This window comes from Etheostoma spectabile, chromosome 13 (assembly GCF_008692095.1).
Source record: "Etheostoma spectabile isolate EspeVRDwgs_2016 chromosome 13, UIUC_Espe_1.0, whole genome shotgun sequence".
In the NCBI taxonomy this organism is placed as follows: Eukaryota; Metazoa; Chordata; class Actinopteri; order Perciformes; family Percidae; genus Etheostoma; species Etheostoma spectabile.
This window is the reverse complement of record NC_045745.1, coordinates 4,687,714-4,709,629: the sequence shown is the minus strand read 5'-3', so window position 1 is coordinate 4,709,629 and position 21,916 is coordinate 4,687,714. Positions and strand designations below refer to the sequence as shown.

The 21,916-nt window shown below is 40.0% G+C and overlaps 1 protein-coding gene and 1 long non-coding RNA gene across 2 annotated transcripts in view; one reads left to right on the top strand and one right to left on the bottom strand.

The window, feature by feature from the left end:
- myo19 (myosin XIX) overlaps positions 1 to 21,916 on the bottom strand; it is a 33,959-nt gene that overhangs the window by 4,770 nt on the left and 7,273 nt on the right. Inside the window, exons 11-21 of the mRNA XM_032533816.1 lie at positions 21,265 to 21,430; positions 20,174 to 20,247; positions 19,932 to 20,053; positions 18,138 to 18,251; positions 17,059 to 17,235; positions 16,833 to 16,970; positions 15,905 to 16,012; positions 15,718 to 15,788; positions 15,547 to 15,626; positions 13,511 to 13,659; positions 12,509 to 12,638 (exon numbers count right to left, since the gene is read on the bottom strand). Of these exons, the coding sequence (XP_032389707.1) occupies positions 12,509 to 12,638; positions 13,511 to 13,659; positions 15,547 to 15,626; positions 15,718 to 15,788; positions 15,905 to 16,012; positions 16,833 to 16,970; positions 17,059 to 17,235; positions 18,138 to 18,251; positions 19,932 to 20,053; positions 20,174 to 20,247; positions 21,265 to 21,430 (1,329 nt within the window). The remainder of the gene's footprint in view (positions 1 to 12,508; positions 12,639 to 13,510; positions 13,660 to 15,546; positions 15,627 to 15,717; positions 15,789 to 15,904; positions 16,013 to 16,832; positions 16,971 to 17,058; positions 17,236 to 18,137; positions 18,252 to 19,931; positions 20,054 to 20,173; positions 20,248 to 21,264; positions 21,431 to 21,916) is intronic.
- LOC116700535 (uncharacterized) lies at positions 3,779 to 5,131 on the top strand. Its single transcript, XR_004334677.1, has 3 exons — positions 3,779 to 3,821; positions 4,846 to 4,924; positions 5,054 to 5,131. It is a non-coding gene; the product is annotated as an uncharacterized LOC116700535 (long non-coding RNA).

Sequence of the window (21,916 nt, the reverse complement as noted above, 5' to 3'; positions counted from 1 at the left end):
CAATTTGACCCGAGGACAAAACAGAGGGTTAAACATAGGCTACAGGCATTTAATGTCCAACATTGATTGAATTTGTTGTTTATAACATCCCCCCCCCCCCCCGCCCCCCCTCACCCCCACACACAAACACACACACACACACGCAACACAACACACCCACACACAACACCACACAACATTCAATCTTTGAACATGGGGGACAAACTAAAGGTCCACACAGGAAGTAACATGATCGAACTACAATAAATAAAAATACAACCAGCACAATATGAAAGCATATGTTCATAACTATTTAGCCCATTCGGGGGAAAGTCACGTGACTCCATGGACATAAACCAGCTGGTGACTATCTGTGTACTCGCGCTCAGACTCGGCTGCGTCCGTCTCCAAATGGACACAGACATGGAAAGATTCCTTTCTTTCGAGGAAGCCATTACGATCAATATGACATTATAATATGCTGGAATACTCGTGTCAGCTTGTGGCAAAGGGAGATCCAAGAGAGAATCGAGCTGAACACAAACCGCATTCCCCCCTGGCACGAGCGGAAGATCGCAGAAAATACCACACAGCGAATGAAACGCAGGAGACCAAGAGCTCGTCGGCTTGATGGTTTTCCTCCATATTACGGGTAACTGTGTCTTCTTTTGGGGAGGGTTTATACCCTTATTAGGTACATAGTTAACAGATGTGAGTGGGGAAAGAGAGAGAGAGAGGGAGAGATGGGGGACGAGGCGACAAACAAAGGCCGCAGACTGGATCGAAACCGTGCCGCTGCAGGACTCAGACCATCATGGTCGAGCGCACTTACTGAGTGAGCTAAAATAGTAGTAGCCGTATCCAACACTCTGTCATTTCGATTCGAAATAGGATTTATTCAAACATGCCTTTGTGATGGAAAATAAGGACTCCTACTGGGTATTTACATAACTAATAGCAAATTACTCCCATAATATTCAGGCAACGACGTAACAGTCAGGAGTTATAGTTATAACTTGAAAATTAGAGTTGGCTTTGTTTTCCACCTATGATGTCAGTTAAATCATCAGGTAGAGGCATGCATCAAGCATTACCTTTTTCTTTTTTTGGCGTGTTTTTGTTTTATTATTATTTTATTAGTTTTATCATCATAAAATTCAACAAGACTCCATTTGTTCACAGGTGCAACATTGACAGATCTCGAAACTTTTTTTCCGATATACTGGATTAATTGTCAACATACAGCATCGTAAAACAACAACAAAAATATCTGAAAACTGAAACAATTAACAGCAGCTTTTCAAAGTGAGAATTGTTGTTTTTTTGGCGTTGGTCCAATAAAACCAGTGGAATTGTCTACATAGGTTTGGGGAAATAGTGAATAAAAACATATTTTTAGTATTTTTCTGACATTTAGTTATAGTCCACATTATGGCATGATTGAGAAAATAATCTCCGAGTATTAAATAATACAAAAACATCTGCAGGTGTGATTTGTGAGGATACTTTCATCTTATTTCCACACAGTAGGAAGTTGGATTTGTGATGCTGACCATGGCCAAGGTTCTCCGTCCTCCCTTGACCCAGAGATGGACGACGGGAACCGGGTCACATGTCCATAATCAGTCACGAGACAGCTTTCAATTTCCAGCTTTGCAACAATAGTTTGGTGTTGGGCTATAGTCAGTGGTGTGTGCATGATAAACATATGCAGGTAGATGGAGTCATTTTGCAGTGGGCAGAAGATATTATATTTTATTTCATAAAAATGATGTTAACTAAAACCAGCTTGGAGTTGTCTATTTATATTACTATAATGTAATCAAAAAAGAATAACATATTACACATATAATATACACTGGTTTTTGTTCTGTTAATTGCAGGTTTGTTACAGTTTTGTTTCCCTAAAAGAAGAATGTATTCCATCCATTTTGTCATTTGAAATTGTTGATCATTTTCACTGATATATCTATTTTGGGGTGTCACTTGACCTGATTGTAGAAACGGATGAAACCACCTTTACCCTAAGACTCCCAAATCTCCTGTTACCAGATGTAAGTACTAGCAAGGGAACAAGAAATATCTGTATCTACGAAAGTACACTGCAGTGATCGAAAAAAAAAACATAAATCAATGATGAATGAAACGTTTAACAGGTGTTCTTCAGCTGAACCAGATGCTCCCATGCATACCCGTGTTTGGGTTTAATTTAGTGTCGGCTAACTGGCTGAACCATTGGCGAAGTTATATGCTTTTATTTTGAAGGAAAGTGTTTCGCCACCGGAACCGATGTCACTGGGTTTCGTCGTGGTTTCACACATGAAGGAGTTGCTGCGTAATGTTGACCGTAGACGTAATATTATATACAGTCTATGGTATTGACCAATTTCTTCGTTATTATTTTTTCTTAATGGCCAGATGCAGATATGCAGTGTGTGCAGCGAACAACACCGAAATACAGATGCCCAGCCTGCAAATAAGTAGTAAGTACTTTAAGTCTCGTTACGAAGCTAGCTAGCTAGCTTAACTAGCCTTAACGTTAGCTTCCGTGTGTTTTGCTAAAGTAAGAACGGAACGTTATTCGAGAATGGAAAGCAAATATTGTTTGTTGTGTGGTACATCAGTAACATTAAGTCTGTAAAACCTAAATTAAAAGAGTAGGCCTATAAAAATGTTCAAATAGTAGCTATCTACTTAGAGAACATTAAAGCTAGTTACAGTGCTTTTAACTCCCGTACGTTAGCGAACATGACACGGTTCATTTCAACACATGGGGGACGCCTGTAGCTAATATTCAGAATCGAGAATTTTGCGCAGATTTACAGACATGCCGCTGACTTAAAGTAATGTCTTAAGTTACACGGGAAAACAAATTTAGACAACACAACCACATGGGACGGCAACCTAGTAGGACAAACCCATTTGCGTTTTGAGTCATATAGACCGCTACTCTGAAGAACAATAATGACCTTATGTCTTCTTTTTTTTATGTATGATTGATGTGTATTTTTAACTCACTGGAAGTCTTTAAGTGGGATTGGGGAGCAGTAGTTCAGTCAGTAGCTCAGGAGTTAGGTTGGGGACCGGAGGGTCGCCGGTTCAGTCCCCGTTTGGACTAAAGTATTTTAAATTAGATATACTGCTAGGTGCTCTTGACAGGTACCGAACCCCCAACTGCCCGGGGCGCCCTTCCATGGCAGCCCCCCCCCCCCCCACCTGACATCTCTTCATTAGTGCATGTATAGGTACTGAGCTGTGGTATAACACAATATGTGTTATATATATATATGTTGTGTATATATGTGTATATTTATATATATGTGTATATGTATGTGTGTATATATATATGTATATACATGTTATATATGTGTGGTGTGATATATATGTATGTGTTATATAGTATACACATTACATAAAATTCTAGAAACTAAGAAAACACTTACTATTATATGTGGAATCCCTTTTTTAGAATAATCATATTTAAACATAACCCATAAAAATAACCTATAAAGCTATATTTATTTATACTGTAACTACTTGCTTCAACTAGTTTAAAAACAATGTTTAGAACAAAATGTGATATATACTGTATATCTTTTTTTTATATAATTATTGTGTGTTCTCTTACAGTTGTTCACTTGGCTGTTACAAGAGGCATCAAGGTAAACAGGTTGATCTCAGTTTTAGATGTAGTTAGTGCCGTTTAGACGAGCTGCGATCATATTAATAATACAAGGGCGCTGCTCATCATCCACAATCAAAATTCTTTGTTGCCATACAGTTGCCTTCCTGTCGGCGAGCATGAACCACTGGGCCTAAAGTGAAGGATTCTTTCAACACCGGTATGGGATATTTCTCTGATCAGTCCGTGATTCTATTTTTGTGGTGTGTTTATTGTGTCCATATCAGCCAGCCTGAGCGCAAATCAAATAATTCTAATAAGTGGGGCACACTGGAGAAAGTAATAAAAAAAAAATCAGAAAGTTAAATTCATGTAACAGTGCTTATCATCTTGTATTATATTTGAGTGTATTCTCTTTAGATCATGAAAATTGTGAACAGGTACTGATTTAGACGATAGTAACCAGTGTACATATATACTGTAACCTAATCTCACCAAGCTGTGCATTTCACTGCGCTAGAGAGCCACATGTCAAAGTGTCCTTGAGCAAGACACTGAACCCCAAGTTGTTCCCTGGACGCTGTATGTGGCTGTCCACTGCTGCTAATGCTGAGGATGGGTTAAAGCAGAGATTGAAATACACTACATTGTACTGAAGCTTGTATTGGAAAATAAATTTCTTCTTCCAAAGTTGTCAATTTGAATATTGTCCCTTTAGATTAAAGCTCAATTTAGTCCGTGTTCAATGAACGCTGTAGGTTGTACGTACGTATAGTCTCAAATTTGTAACTACAGTGACTGTGATTGGTCGGCTCAGCCGTGGGTTGGTAGCGTTGCGTTTCCTCCGACTCATTTCCGGGTCTCCCTCTACCATAAACGAGAAATCAAGGAGACGGAGAGGGTTAACTTTTCCTGCAACAGCTTTCCAAACATGGTCAGAAAGCACAGCGTTGTTCACTCACTCTGCCTCTGAACAGGTACCGCTCTAAGCTAATCACCGTCACTCTCTCGCACGCTCGTAAAGGGATACGTTAGAGTGAAGCAGACACCAGCGCACAGTAGAAACGTCAGGCCACTACTTTAGGCCATGGCGTAAGCTCTGCGTAGAGCCCTCACAGAAGCATTAATCCCACTTTAGTGACAGCAAAGACAGGCTGAGATGAAGTGATTGACAAACCACTGTTCAACCTTCACAATTCCAATGCCCTGTGTGAAAACACCTTTTTGCTTTCCTGTCTTTGCAGAGACGTGGACTGTCGAGGATCTTCTGCGAAGAGGAGGACATTGTTGACAAAGTGCCCCTGCAGAGGCTCCAGCTGTTAGGTATTAATCGCCGTACCTTTGGGCTGCTCTTCACACACCGCAGCATCACCATATCCTCCATAAACACACTAAGACCACATGAATCAGTTCACTAGAATATAGAATTCCTGTTTTCTCATTTCTCTGCAGGTCAGTCAAAAGAGCTCCGGGACCTTCTGTGCAACCCCCACCTGAGACAGTTACTGCGCGTCCATCGACAGCGCAGACAGACAAAGCCGATGCGATGAAGGCGCCATGCGGAGCCTCTGTTTGTCGAGTTTTCAGCATGTTTGAAACTTGTCGTAATAAGCAAAATCGTTTACAGCCAGTAAAGCTGATGATTTGTAAAATAGTGCCTGCATTGGTATTCTCAGATTACTTTATTATATTTTTTGTATAAAGTCTTGGAATAAGCAGGTTGTGTAGTTACTGTAGTTTTTTTGATCTAACTTCTTGTCCAAAGCCGTGACTTTCAGCAGTATCATGTTCAAATAAACGCTGAAATGTTCAAAACCAAAATTGCTGAGCAATAGTAAAGGCATTACAGTCTATGTAAAAAAAGTCACTGTAGCACGCATGCACAAACCATTCTATAACCATAATGTTTATTTCAACAAAACAGTCATTTAAACATACCAATAAAGTTGTACCTTGATCCTTTGGTACCGAAATTACAGATTTCAAATTACAAACGGTCATAATGAGGGACTTACAGTGAACTCCATAGCTGGAAAAGGTTAAAAGAAGAAAATTATTAACAGGCAAAATCAACAGAGGTTAGTGTGGATCAAAGCTAGGATGACAAAGTCAATCTTAAGTTACATGTATACTTTTTTTAACAATACAGCAAAAGATGATGTTGCTACTACATGAAACACTAGTGTAAAAGACTTTGGTATGTTCTACAGTGCTTGCATCAATGCTTTGGCACTAATTCATACAGGAAGTGGTTTTGGCAAACATTTTACACATAGTGCTGCTAAATGAGTAGGAAACCCAGACTTAGTTGACTAAAAAGAATAAAAAAATCATCTTTTGGAAATTGATCTTAATGATTGGATTCTTTCCATTTTTAAATGATGCATAAGATAAATTTCCAAAAGAGATTTTTTTATTCCTCTTTTAGTCACTTATGCATGGTTCTCTATCTCATGAGCATATGCCTATACGCCCTTTATCAACCAATAGCAGCACTTTTAAAACCTGGGTTCATCCATTCCCTGTTTTCCTAATAAGTGTGCAGCTTGTTCATGTTGCTCTGTTGCTGTGTGTGTGTGGTGTGTGGTTTTAATGTGCAATATGTGCTTTAAAATGTGCAAAACTGCTTAATTCCCCCCCCCCCCCCCCATGCTGGATGTGTGATACATCTGCAATCATATGCATCTGACCCTGTTTTTTACACCAAAAATACATATCTATAAAATCACACATAAATTACCCTTACAATAAATAACTAAAAGGCACTCGGCAAAGGTCCAGGCTTTGATGGATAGCCGGACGTTCCAAAGAGGCAGCAAGGACACAAACCTGCGTCCTCTTTTTAAAGCCATAAGGTTGTCCTTCTCCAGCAAAGACTCGTAAAAATTTGAGTTTGTCTTACCCCCCCATTCATTGGTGTCTATATTTCATATCTCAGATGTGGCAGGTCAGTGGTCAGGTCTCTGGACTGTGAGTTTCGAATTAGGGTAATTTTTTGTTGTGTCCTAGCCCTGAATGCAACTAAAATGATCCATGATAAGTAATCCAGTTCATGACAGTGCATTATGTTACCTGACTTCCTGGTGACTTCAGATATTATGCAGGGGAGGGTTTCGCCCGTTGTATAAAATCAATTGAGATGTAAAATAAACTTTGGCATTCTTTAAAAAAAAAACAAAAAAAGAAAAAGTTAGAAAAAAACCTTAAAACACATTAAACAAATGACATAAAATACCAGGTTTGTTCCCTCGTGTCGGATTCGAAGAGCAGATGTTACCAGCTGTGTGCCAGGTTGTCCTTAATCTGTGTCCATGACAACAGCCTTTAGTGTGTGCATGTTGGGGTGGTGGTGGGGGGGGGGGGGGGGGGGGGGGATCTCTCACAGAGTTTTCTCCAGGAGGATGGCGTTGAAACCCTGTGGCGTCGCTCTTCGTGTCTGGTTGCCTGTCGGCGTAGAGAAGTGGAGATCGCCGATAGTGCAGCTTTACAGACCTCTGGGTAGAAGAGGAAAGAGAATCTCACATGACCAGTGGTGGATGGAAGTACATTTACTCAAGTACTGTGCTTCAGTACAAATGTTGAGGTATGAGCTGTTCTTTTCATGCCGCTTGGACTTCTTATCCACTACATCTCAGAGACAATGTTGTACTTTTTACTCCACAACATTAATCTCACAGCTTCAGGACTTATAAATTAAGAATTACAGTTGCACACTACACGCAGTACATGTAGTTATAAAAATACCCAACAATATAACCGCCTACAAGTCCAGCTGAAATGATAAACAGAAGGTTTTTCGAAGCTTTTCTTGACGCTTTTAACCTCCTGTGTCCTTGGTGTCACATTGGCCGTTTTTCTATATCAATGTTCTTTTTAATTCACAAAATAAACAATTGATCCACACAACGCTCTTGTGTGATTTCGGGGCGTCTTATTGAATTTAAAACATTAAAAATATTGAAGTGGTTTTGAAATAATATTGAGTAAAAGTTGACATTCCAGTCTGTGATTATCCAACATACTTTCCTTTAATTTTGTCTAAATAATGCAATTTCAAATGCAAGTTAGTATAACTTTCCTATAAATTGACCTTAAATTCCAAAAATAACTGTAAAAATTAACAAACGCCAAAAAAGACAAACATGGGAAAAAAAGCATCAAAAGCGTTTAAAAAGGACAAAAACGTAAGAAAAAGTTAAAACCATCGAGAAAAAGCGTCACAAACTTGTTGATTTCAATTCTGACAGGAAGACAACACGAGGGTTAACACAATTGTTGGTGTCTCATGAAGCTTTTGTTTCCAGTTTCTAAAATGTGAGGATTTTTTGGTCTTGAGTACTTTTCTTTAACACTTTAAGTACATTTTCCTGATAATTCTCACATACTTTAACTTAAGTACATTTTAATGCCGGACTTGGTTTGTAACGGAGATTTTTACAGTGTGGTACTTAGTACTAAAGGACCTTAATACTTCTTCCACCCCTGCAAATACCCAATCATAAAAATCATCAGATAATAAAAACTTATGGAGATTTAACAGAACCTGTGTGCATGTGCCCGTACCTTGGTTGAGACGTATGGAGGCCGTTCTGGGAGTACTGGTTGGGCTCCACCTATACCCCTCCTCGCGGAGGGCAGGCGAGGGACGCCATCACAGACATCACCTTCTGGAAGCCTGGCTGTCAGAGACATGGTGATGGAGGGGGCCGAGGACCAGAGCCAGCCCATGGGCCACCCCCGCACGGGACCGGCTCCTGGATGGAGGAGAGCTGCACCAAGCCCACGCTCCCTGATACAGGGTCCAATGCTGGCGCATGGTCCGCCCCCACGAAGTCCTCGCATCATCCAGTTCGGCCTCAGCCAGGATTTCAACAGCGCCTGCCACAAAAACCAAAGTTAATTTCCATATTATCATAACTCCACGTCGATTTATTGCTGAAATGCACCAGTCGGCCAAAAGACTATTTTGTCATCAAGCATTCTCTCCTGTAACATCCTCAGACTCAGCTAAAAAAATATAAAAATAAAAAATCAATGCAGCAGAATCCTTTCATTCCACACATTCTGCTCCCTATAAAACTGCCCTACGTTACCCATGATACAACTCAACGTCAAAAGATTTGAATGCGTATAGACCTAACACGCGTGCTTCCGGAAGTAGGAATCCAATGATTTCCCATAGGATATTGATTATCAGCCATAATGTCCAAAACCATACGAGGAATGAACACGGGTCCTAGCTTGTGAAACAAATGGTTTTGCTCCTGTAGAAGCCGAAGTCCGAACGAAATCAAACCTTGTTTTCAGAAAAAACATGTTTAATTCACAATCTATGGAGAAAACTACACGTAACCCACAATCCTAGCCATCAAGCGACATCTCTTTGGTGGATTGGTGGAACTCGTTACATGGAAACATAGAGCTAGAGTGAAGCGTCTACCATTGGAGTCTATGTCGTGTCTAAGTCTTGTCCCTTTGCCTTTTTTGCCGCTTTCAAAATGTTTTTGTGCCAAATCAAATGTTTTAGGGTCACGAGTCATCTCGTAGGTTGGCTTGGGTCCAGGCTTAAAACTCTTTATAGACAGTTAACGAAACGTCACTGGAGATGTGAACGGGAAAACACTTCCGAAACCAAGCCTTTAAAAAAGTGGGCTGGGGCGGCTCTCGCCCCCCATTGAGAGCGTCCCCCCCAGCTGGTGAGTAAAAAAAAAAGAAAAAAAAAAGGGGGCGGTTACGTTAATGATGAGTGTCTTTTCAGATTTGTAGTCTTCAGCCCCAACTGACGCTGACTCAAGTCACATCACTTGAGATATTTATCAGATTTCATGCAGCTCGCACTGGAGCATAGAGATAGTTTTGAGCCATAGAGAACGAGCAACAAACACAACATATGATATATATTATGATATGTATTCTTGGTAAATCTCACCTGCGCTTCCCAGGTATTCTGGATGAACTGCAGCGGCTCTGTCCACCTTGGACCCGCCTCCGGACCAGCCAGGACCGCAGCTCTGCAGCAGGCGGAAAACACATTCACTCCATTAGCAAGCCATTCATTCTGCCACCAGTGCATTGTGGGAAAAAAAATGTTCAAAGTATGAGAAAAAACGCCTACACGCAGTGGTGACATTTACAACTTACGCCGAACTCCCATCCCACACCGGGTGGCTAAGACCTCATGTATCATTTAAAGTTAGAAAAGATAGAATACTCAGAGAAACGTGGGAGAACTCTACCCTAATGGGGGTCTCTCATGGATTATTCTGATAAGGTTTCTCGGTAGACTGGGAAGAGGAATAATCCGACTCTGAGGATAACTAATGATTCTGTTTAAATAGTTTAATGATGCTTCTTCTGTATCATCTTGTTTGTGGTAGGGTAATATTCTACCTTGCCTTTTTATCTGGGGGCGGAACATGTAGGATAACTCAGTTCAAATGGCACTTTATGCAGATTATATTAAATTATGAGAATGTACAGATTATATTGGTCATGAGGATGTACAGGTTATCATTAGGTTATTTGAGGATGTACAGATTATCAAGTTATGAGGTGTACAGATTATTATTAGGTCATGAGGATGTACAAGTATCATTAGGGTATGAGGATGTACAGATTATCATTAGGTTATGAGGATGTACAAGATTATTTATTAGGTCATGAGGATGTACAGATTATCATTAGGTTATGAGGATGTACAGATATTATTAGGTCATGAGGATACAGATTATCATTAGGTTATGAGGATGTACAGATTATCATTAGGTTATGAGGATGTACAGATTACATTAGGGTATGAGGATGTACAGATTATTATTAGGTTCATGCGGATGTACAGATTATCATTAGGTTATGAGGATGTACAGATGTATCATAGGTTTGAGATGTCAGATTATCATTAGGGTATGAGGATGTACATGTTATTAGGTCATGAGGATGTACAGATTATCATTGGTATGAGGAGTAGAGATTATTAGGTCATGAGGATGTACAGATATTAGGTTATGAGGATGTACAGATTATTATTAGGTCATGAGGATGTACAGATTATCATTAGGTTATGAGGATGTACAGATTATTATTAGGTCATGAGGATGTACAGATTATCATTAGGTTATGAGGATGTACAGATTATCATTAGGTTATGAGGATGTACAGATTATCATTAGGGTATGAGGATGTACAGATTATTATTAGGTCATGAGGATGTACAGATTATCATTAGGTTATGAGGATGTACAGATTATCATTAGGTTATGAGGATGTACAGATTATCATTAGGGTATGAGGATGTACAGATTATTATTAGGTCATGAGGATGTACAGATTATCATTAGGTTATGAGGATGTACAGATATATTATAGGTCATGAGGATGTACAGATTATCTTAGGTCATGAGGATGTACAGATTATCATTAGGTCATGAGGATGTACAGATATATAGGTAGAGGATGTACAGTATTATAGGTCATGAGGATGTAAAGATTATTATTGAGGTCAGGAGATGACAGATTTATTAGTTATGAGGATGTGAGATTATTTTGGTTATGAGGATGTGCAGATTATCATTAGGTTATGAGGATGTACAGATTATCATTAGGTTATGAGGATGTGCAGATATATTAGGTTATGAGGATGTGCAGATTATCATTAGGTTATGAGGATGTACAGATTATCATTAGGTTATGAGGATGTGCAGATTATTATTAGGTTATGAGGATGTGCAGATTATTATTAGGTTATGAGGATGTGCAGATTATTATTAGGTTATGAGGATGTGCAGATTATTATTAGGTTATGAGGATGCATGGGGAGGGTGGGGGGTGGGTAGAAGATTTATGTGTATGTATATATTGTGCTGTATATTTGTGTATTTATGTACATGGCTGCACTGTTATGCTATGTACAATTGTATAGAAAACTTAAAGTAAAAAAAACAAAAAACTGTCATCAACATATAATAGGACTGGAACGATCCCATATACAGTATATATAAATATAGAGCCCATATATAGAGGTTTAGTCCTCGACTATTGTATCACTTGACTTCAGACATCAGTACATGTTCTAAGTTTATTATTATATGAGATTTTGTTCCATACATTTAGTTATTCTGATGTCTGGTTTTAAAAATCCTAATCCATTCATCATCCATTTTTTTACTGACTTGTTGTTTGAAATAAAATACAATTTCCATTGCACGTTTGAGAGGACACATGTTGTTTCTATAAAAGAAATCGTGAGAAAAGTGTATTGTGAACTAAAAATCGTGAACTTTAAATCATAATCGTGAGTTGAGTGTATGATACAACACCCCTAACATTTAATCAAATGAGCTATTCTGTAGGGGTGGAAAAAACAAAACAAATCAATACAGCATATAATCTCGATATTTTCAGTAGCAATACTGTATCAATACAACGACGTCAGGTATGGATCTATTATTATATGTATATATTATATGTGTTGGTCGGTTTGTCCCATTTTGCAGCAATATAATTGAAGTGATATGAACAAACGGAGAAATATTTCTTTTTAGATGAAACAGATGTTGACAAAGTTTCCTTTTTGGGGACGTCATTTGAAATTGGAAAAAGTAGCAAGTTGGAAAAAGGTTGAATTGAATATATTGCACAATATTTTAAAATACAATAATCGTATCGTGGTGGTGATACCACACCACACACACACACACCACACACACACACCACCACACACACACACACACACACCAACACACACACACACACACACACACACACACACACACACACACACACACACACAGAGCTTATGATGCCATTGAAAGGATAAACGGTGTCAGCTGCAAACAGACTAAGTGGAGGTGAGTCCAGAGCCGGACTGACCCCACCACGTAGCCCCTGGCCGGGGCATTAGGAGTGTACCTGCTTGGATGAGCGTGGCGGACCGCTGGCGGGCGTGGCGGCGCCGGCGCCGGTACCGCTGCCAGCAGCACTGAATGGAGAAGGCACACCGAGACAGGATCTGCTTCCTCTGGTCCTCCAGCAAATCCAGCTGGGAGACACAACCGGTCAGTACTCCAAAAAGTTCATTTTTTATCGTCATCATGATATCAACTGGCGCAACAAACACGTCGCGATAGGCTGCCAAATATTGCAGAAGGCACTAACACACTTGTTTTGTGTTAGAAAACTGCACTTTAAAAACGTAACAGTCCTTCTTTTTGGTGGTGCATTTAATGTTCAATTCAATAATCAGTTTGTTCAATAAAATAAATGATTTCCGTCGATTGGTTTTAAATTCACCAAGCAACTTGTTGTATTTTAGCAGAATACTGAAAGCAGCACAACTGAGTACACTTTTATAATTGTTTATTTATTGCTAGTTATATTGTTATCGCAATATTCATTCGTATTATCGCATATCTTCCTCATATCTTGCAGGAAAAGAAATACGTACTACATTTCAAAATGACTTCCCAGAATTCCAAGTTATACATACAAGTTATGTGTGAAGAGTACAGCTGCCCGGTAAGAGGAAAACATGCGTTAACGTTGTTAAATATCGCGATAACGATATTACTTGTGACACACAAACGGAACAGAAGTGTACTCAGTTCTGCTTTTCTGCTGCTTTCAGTATTCTGAAATACAACTTTGCTTGTTGAATTTTACAACAAAAAAAAAGGAAATCATTTCTAACATTCTTTTTTTTAATCGAATGTTGAACAAACTGAACATTGAATTGAATATAATTATATTAGTCACCACTAAAAAAGAATGACAGTTACATTTTAGTTTTCTACTGACACAAAAATCTCAGAGTCTTTCTGCGTCAGTTGATATGGCGATGACGATTAAAAAAAAAAGATATACTGTGCAGCCCTAGTGAGGATACTGTACCTACATATGTGGATAGTTACTGACCATCAATCGGGTGAGAAAAACTTTAGTCCTTCCACAGTGCACCCATGAGTTGGGTTCTTCACTGTCAAGTTTGTGCGAGTGGTCAAACGCGACCCTGAGGAGCTCCTCCGCCTCTTGCCGTAGACCATTGTTGCTGTCAGCCTCCACATCTGAGACAGAGAAGAAGTGGAATTAGAGTGAAGCCCTGGACACATAATTCAGGAAAGGACACAGCAGCATGCAGCGGTCTAGAGACTCACATTAACCCTTGTGTGGTCTTCATGTTGTCCTCGGGTCAAACTGACCCGTTTTCCTATATCAATGTTCTTTTTAACTACCCAAAATAACATGATTGATTCCACACTTTTTGGCAAGTACAAGTACAAATCTCTACTTTCATTAATTTTGGCTCGTCTTACTCAATTTTATAGCATTTGAAAAACAAATTGAAGTGGTTTTGAAATAGTATTGAGTAAAAGTTGACATATTCCAGTCTGTGATTATCATCAACATCCATTCCTTTAATTCTTGTCTACATAATTCCTAATTTCTGCTTTTCTAACTCAAACATAAGGTATAATTTCCTATAAATGAGGTTTATTGACCAAAAATTCCAAAAAATAACTGTAAAACTGAAGTTAATAAGCTAGTGTAATGTAGTGTTAAACGTCCAAAAAGTGACAAACATTGAACAAAAAGCGTCAAAAGTGTTGGAAAAAAAAAAAGGGACAAAAAGATAAGAAAAATTTAAAAACATTGATAAAAAGCGTCAACAAAAGTGTCTATTTTCAATTTGGACAGGAAGACAACACGAGGGTTAAACACATAGTGTTGTCTAACAGTGTGCCAGTCAGTCAGTGAGGTAAAACCAGGGTTTGAGGACAGAGAAATCCATCCCAATCGACAGACACTGAATGATTACACTGAATTCAATGAGCATTTCAAAACTGATCATATTTGGCAGCATTCAGCATTAATGAGCAGCGTACTGCAACGTTCACACAACAAAACCCAAGCCTGGAGTCTACAGCACTGTGAGCCTGGACTTGAGTTAAAGGCTAATGGCAATGTTAACATGCTGATGTTTAGCAGCGAGTGTTGAGCTAAAAAAAAAAAAAAAAACTTTACAAGTTAACAGTGAAAACACCTTAAACCGTGACATTTCCCTTCATACTTTTACTGTTTGATTTTTTTTGTCTTTTAAATTCGGAATAAAAGGCAAAATAAGAGTTCAGTTGCAAAACGTAATCTGCAAAATAATCGTTTTTCTCGATTACTTTGTTTTTTGATCATTAGGAGCCAAAATCGTAGTCGTGGTTCAATTTTGATTAATTCCACAGCCCCACCATGTTCATTATCTTAGTTCAGTGTGATTTAGCATGCTAAAATTTGCTAATTAGCACAAGGTACAGCTGAGGCTGATGGAAATGTCATTAGTTTTGCGGGTATTGGGTCATAAACCAAAGTATTTGGGGGGCTTTTTGGCTTTTAATTGAACGAACAGATGAAGGCCGTAAACCGGGTACAGAGACGGGGAATGACATGCACTGGAAGGGCTGCGGGTCGGACTCGAACCCGGGGCCGTTGCGGTAAGGACAGAGCCTTAGTATATGGGGTGCACGCTTAATCAAATAAATAATTTCGACAGAAAAAGTCAGGGCATCACCAAAGTCAGTAAGATACATCCTCTGTGGACAACAAATGTCTGTGACAGCTATCCATCCAATAGTTGTTGACTGGGCAGTGTGTTAAGATGAATGCAGTTCAAGCACACACTGAGTGAGTAAAGAAACATGAAAACAACATGCGAAGCAAGCTCTGATAGACAGAGGAGCATGCATTTACCTGGAAAGTTCATAAGAAGTTGCACATTTTGTTAGAAAGTCCTGTTTGTATACACCAAGTGGACAAAAGTCCCCAGGAAAGTAGAGAACTGAGGATCACATACTAAGAGGGTAAATGAAGGAAAGGGTGAATAACAGACCCAAACATAGGAAATAGAATCTCTCTTTGTCCACAGTAAACATGCCAAAATGGACCTCACAAACTGAACTTACCAACACAATGACTCCCCGACTTGAACTGTGAATATTTTGCTATCAGTCCGTAGCGTTGCATGAAGCCTTTGAAAGGAATTCTGTACAACAGAAATGACAAGTTAACCAACATTCAACAGAAACAAAGCAGTGCATTAAGATAAAGAGTTGATAGAGAATTTAGATTTTCACCTTATGGGAAAGCCAGCAGCACTGATATGAATAGTCTCCACAATCCCACAGGCCTTCAGCTGCATGATAACCTGACAGCAGATGGGAAATAACTATTCAAAAAGGGAAAGCCCTTTTTGTGAAAAACAAAAGCGTTGCCTCTCTTTGTTGTACTGCTGGGGATTCTGCTGAAAAAGAGAACATCTACCTCCTCCTTTTTGAAGCTCAGCGGATTGCAGTCCGGGTTGGGTTTGATGCAGCGGGTGTAATGAGGAGTTGTGCTGTGGAGGATCCTCATCAGGTTCTCCAGAGAGTTCTACGATCAGACATTTACATCATCAGTGCCATGGAGGAACTCTAAGGCATCAACACGCTAAAATAACCCTGGTGATAAAGGTCTTTGTTGGCTCTAGAGCTGCACGATATGAGCAAAATATCAAATTGCAATAAGTTTCTCTCTCCTTCTTAAAAGCTACAGACTCAGAAATGGCCCATACTAAGGAAAGCTCATTGTGGGACTGGATCTAGTGGCTGGAATTCTGCACCAAAGCTGAATTTTGGGAAAGAGACTTCAGATACAGTATTAGGGACAACAAGTCTCTAAAAAGAGACTTCCGATACAGTATTAGGGGACCACTAAGGCTATATAAAAGAGACTCAGATCAGTATTAGGGGACCACTAAGGCCTATATAAGAGACTTCAGAACAGTATTAGGGACCACTAAGATCTATTAAAAGAGACTTCAGATACAGTATTAGGGGACCACTAAGGTCTATTAAAAAGAGACTTCAGATACAGTATTAGGGGACCACTAAGTCTAATAAAAGAGACTTCAGATACAGTATTAGGGGACCACTAAGGTCTATATAAAAGAGACTTCAGATACAGTATTAGGGGACCACTAAGGTCTATATAAAGAGACTCATAGACAGTTATTGGGGACCACTAAGGTCTATATAAAAGAGACTTCAGATACAGTATTAAGGACACTAAGGTCTATATAAAAGAGACTTCAGATACAGTATTAGGGACCACTAAGGTCTATATAAAAGAGACCCCCCCCCCGCTGTTTGGATATTGTACTTAGTCCATATGGCAATTTCAATAAAATTGTGCAGCCCTAGTTGTCTCCCACCTTGAACTTGGAGACCACAGTGACTTTACTGAGCCCCTTGGTAGTTGGGTTCTCAGTTTCGCTGTTGGTGAAGATCTGGTGAAGCAGGGGGTTGTCAGACTTCTGCAGCAGGTTAATAAGCTCTGGTGGCACGGGGTCCTAAAACACAGAATCCAGCAGGAGATGAGTGGATGCCGGGGGTCAACCTTCTGAAAACCATTTAAAAGGTTTGTTTTTTTATCCACACCTTGTTTTTCTCCACCATGCCCTCCAGCTGGTAGTTGACTTTGCCAGCGTAATGGGCCACGGTGAAGTGGGGCTCCTTGCTGAACTTGTCCCAGCTGATGTTGGCATTATCCCCGAGCTCCTTCTCCAGACGAACCCTGAACGTCTTTGAGTCCGAGGCTCGATTAAGACGACTCTCCTATAGGACAGGTATGTAAAACTGAATACATTTAATGATAAATTAATGTACAGATTAACCAAGAAAATGACTGCATGGAAACAAAGGGTCAAAAGACCTGGAAGATAAATACTAGTATGTAGGGATGTACCTGTATAAAAATGTAACATCACGGTTATAGTGACCAAAATGATCATGTTTTTTGGTATTATTGCGGTATTTTTCGACATCTTCAGGAGACTCGGATGAAGCTGGGAAGGAATAAACACACGGTTTCCACACCACCGTGATAATAATGATATGTGATATGAAAACGGTTATAGTTATCGTCATTTTTATCGTGGTCTACCGTTACACCGGTAACGGTTACATCCCGAGCCGCTCTATTAAAAATGCCACTGTAAAAAGACAAATCCATAAGTTGTACTACTTCCTTCAAAAGAATATGTTTTAAATGAAATTCGGTATAAATATCCTCTCTAATGGGAAGAAATGTTTGATGAAGCACTTCTTTGGAGACAGGTGTACAGATTGATTTTACATTGTGTGTCGATGTATGTTTTTGCCCTCGTTATGAGGTGAAAATCAGAGAGATGGTTAGCTTTGTCTTCTATTGCCTTGAGTTTGTATACCGTACAAACAGTAATACTTAAGCAAACATTTAATGGAGTCAAATTAAATGTATGTTTATATGGAAGAAGAAAGAAAGTCTGACTTCTGTTGCTTTACATTTGCATGTTGGCACTATTTTATTTTGGTGAGGGTAACAACAAATGGGTCAGAAAAGTTATTGAATCGTCCAAGTTTCGGTATAAAATGTTTTTTGCCATTATAAATGTGTGCTGTTGCGTTTGCTTTTGAGTGTGTGGGTTATGCGAGTTATTTTGAATCAGTAGAAAAATGCAAGAAAATGAGCAGCGTACCTCATTAAGTAGAGAAAAGACACTGACGGGGCTTCCCTCTAGAAGATCCAGACAGCTCTGGTTGTCTTGGTATTTGACGAAGGACCACTCCAACCCCTCTGACACGTATTCCTCCTGGGAGAAGGGTTCAAGTACAAAATACATTTCTTCACATTACAAAAAATTCTGTTGTCCATCACCAGAGACTTCATGAGGACTGAAGAAGCCTCCTGACTGTCTGAGGCCTGCACGTCCACACAACAAGGAGAAAAACTGCGGCTCTCGTGGGATCTGTGCATGAAAATGGCAAACTGATAGATGTAAAGGATCATCGATTTTCATAGGCTCCAGCCCAGCGTTACACATGTGGAAAAGGATGCGGAGATTGCTTCTCATAAATACTATTTTATTGATACATACATTACATTATGTTTTGAACCCAACACCGACGCCGTTTGTAAAAAATCCATCCATCCATCTTCGACCGCTTATCCGGAATCGGGTCGCGGGGGCAGCAGCTCCAGTAGGGGACCCTAAACTTCCCTTTCCCGAGCCACATCAACCAGCTCCGACTGGGGGATCCCGAGGCGTTCCCAGGCCAGGTTGGAGATATAATCTCTCCACCTAGTCCTGGGTCTTCACCGAGGCCTCCTCCCAGCTGGACGTGCCTGGAACACCTCCCTAGGGAGGCGCCCAGGAGGCATCCTCACCAGATGCCCGAACCACCTCAACTGGCTCCTTTCGACGCGAAGGAGCAGCGGCTCTACTCTGAGCTCTTCTCGGATAACTATTGAATAAATAAATAAAAAAAGTCCAGCAGAGGTTTTTCTTTTTAAGAAAATGAAGTCATCCACGGTATGCAATGTTTTAATGACTTTGTTTTACAAGTGTTTTACGGAGTCTGTCCCTCCCATTTTGCATGGTGGCTTGGTATGGCAGTCTCCCATTGGCTGGTCAAAGTGGAGGGTAAGGTGATCGGGGTGCAGCAAGCCCAGCTGCAGGAAATTTATTGTAAGCGGGTCACCTGCATGGCTCAACAACCACTCTTTAAGAAATCTTGTCTCTCCTGGTGTTTCTTCTATGTTGGTTTTGTAGTGGCGGCCCGCCATGGCAAAATCTCTGCCTCTAAATTACCCTGCTGACATAACGCAGCCCCCGTTGGCTCCCGCTCACAATTTAACAATAAGTAGAACTATTCAGAGGTCATTGAGTCTGATCTGTTGTTCAGGCAGACCCGCCCCAACTGCTAAAAAAAACAAACACTGTCTTGCCCTATGCCGCCATTTCAGAATGTCCAGAATAAGAACATAGCGTGCCCGGGCTTCTTTTATTCCTGTGGCCATTAATTCATTTGCTTCATTAACGAGCTTGCTTTTATGTGCATCTGTGTTAGATAGCTTGGATTGATTATTTATTATTTATTCTATTCAATTTTCACTTGACTTTGTACAGCACTTAACATGTATTCATTTACTGTGCTGTTTCTAATGTTTAAAAAAAGAAAATTCTGGTTCATTGTGGCAGGTGTACCTTGTTTTCATTTGTGCTGTAGAATGGTTCTGCATTTGTTGCTGTGGTCAATGTAGTTTGGGACATTTTTTTTAGGCCTTTATTGACAGGACAGCTGGAGACCCGAAAGGGGGGCCCGCTGCGTCGAGTAGTACACCTCTACGTACGGGCGCCCGGTCTACCAGCTGAGCTATCTGGGCGCCCTGTGGTCAATATTTTACAATTGCCATGGTCCTTGATGTGATATTGATGCCTGCTGCGGATCAAATTGCTTTCGGGGAAATAAAGCTGAAAGTTGTGTTGTACCTGCTGAGCTCGGAGATAATGAGCCACAAAGTGCTGCTGCAGCTTCTCATTGGCGTAGTTGATGCACAGCTGCTCCAGGTTATTGATCTGGAAACACTCGAACCCGTACACGTCCAGAACTCCTGGAGATCACAGAGCGGAGAGGACTGGGTGTTAGCGTATGAAAGGAAACTGAGGGGAAAAAAATGTACAAATAGATATGTATTCATATTCCATGAAGTAAAAGACAACAATGCTTCAACCTATGAAGTTGCACCATGTGGATGTTTCTGCACATATGCTGTTGTTGATGAATGTAACCAGCCACTCAAATAATCTGTTGAAAAAAAAAAAAAGCGTGATTAACAGACATAGCTTCATCACTGTTTATTGTAAACAAAAGGGCATGATGGTTTCATTTTTGAGTGTTACGTGGAAAGTAAGGTTGCACAATATGAAGAAAATATGCAATAACTGGGTTGAATATTTGCAATAACAATATTACTTGCGATAAATAAACAGATATTGAAGTGTACTCAGTTCTGCCTTTCAGTACTCTGCTAAAATACAAGTTGCCTGTTCAATCTAAAATAAATGAAAAGAAATAATTTCCAACATTCTTTTATTAAACATATTGATTATTGAATTGAATATAAATGGCACCTCAAAAAAGAATAAAAAACTTTTTAAAGTGCAGTTTTCTGCTGATTTGGTTTTTTTAACTAACAAAAAAAAGTGAAAAAAAGTGTCTTCCGCGATGTGTCACAGACGTTCGTGATAAGTTTATTGCGTCAGTTGATATCGCAAGGACGATAAAAAAACGATATATTATGCAGCCCTAGGGGTGGGGGAAAAAAATCAATACAAAATAGTATCGCAACATTTTCCGTAGCAATACTGTATCGGTACACAAGCGCCATGTATGGATCTATTAATATATATGTGTTGGTCAGTTTGTCTGCAGGACAATACCATTTTGCAGCAATAACATTGAAGTGATATGAACATAAAATGAATGTTTTTTTAGATTAAACAGATGTTGACAGAGTTTCCTTTTAGGAACATCATTTGAAATTGGGAAAAATTAAAAGTTGGAAAAAGGTTATAAATATATTGCAGAATATTGCAATATGTTTAAAATCGCAATAATATCGTATCGTGACATAAGTATCGTGATGATACCGTATCGGGAAGCGTCTGGTGATTCCCCCCCCATGCAGCCCTAGTGGAAAAGGAGTGTTTGACGACAACCCAGTCTTGGTCGAAGAGCAACAACAAGTTCCTGCATGACCTGTGCTTTTTCACACAATATTATCACATTGCTGTTGTTTTAGGATCAAATCCTCAGTCTTACTGGGCGTAGATGGCCTTGGCCAGGCAGACTCTCCTCATGCTGCACTCCGCCTGGGAACAGGGCTTGAGAACGCTCTGCTTCCCCGCCTTCAACGTCCTCACTCTCAAACACATCTGAAGCTCCTCAGCGGGGACACACAGCAGCTCCGCGGCCCTCTGCAAGAAGTCTAACACAGGCACGAGGGGAAGCTGTCAACTAGCTCTCAACTAGGGTTTCCCCAGATAAGTGATTTAGTCTGGTGACAAGTGTCTTTTTATGACTAGGGGCCCGCCTGGGGCCAGTCACAGACTGATGGCAGAGTTAATGTAGAGCATGTAATCGTTTCTGTGATAGCAGAATAATGAACGGAATTGCAAAATTGAGAATTGAAAAAGCTATAAGACAGATTCCATGGGGCTCTATATGAAGTCAGTACTAAAAGCTAACTGGAGATTTGAAAATATGACTACATTAAAAGTTTCCAACCAAGCCCCCCCATCTGTAACTAATTTTAAAAATTGTATTAAAAATACACATTTTTTTCTACCAATGGCTTAGGCCTGGTGGGGGGGCAACGTAGGCCCGGTGGGCCGCCAGGCTTTCAATCCACTGGGGGGAAACATGATGTAGCTCATGTTTGTTGAGAGTTATTGTCGGGGGGGGGGGGGGGGGG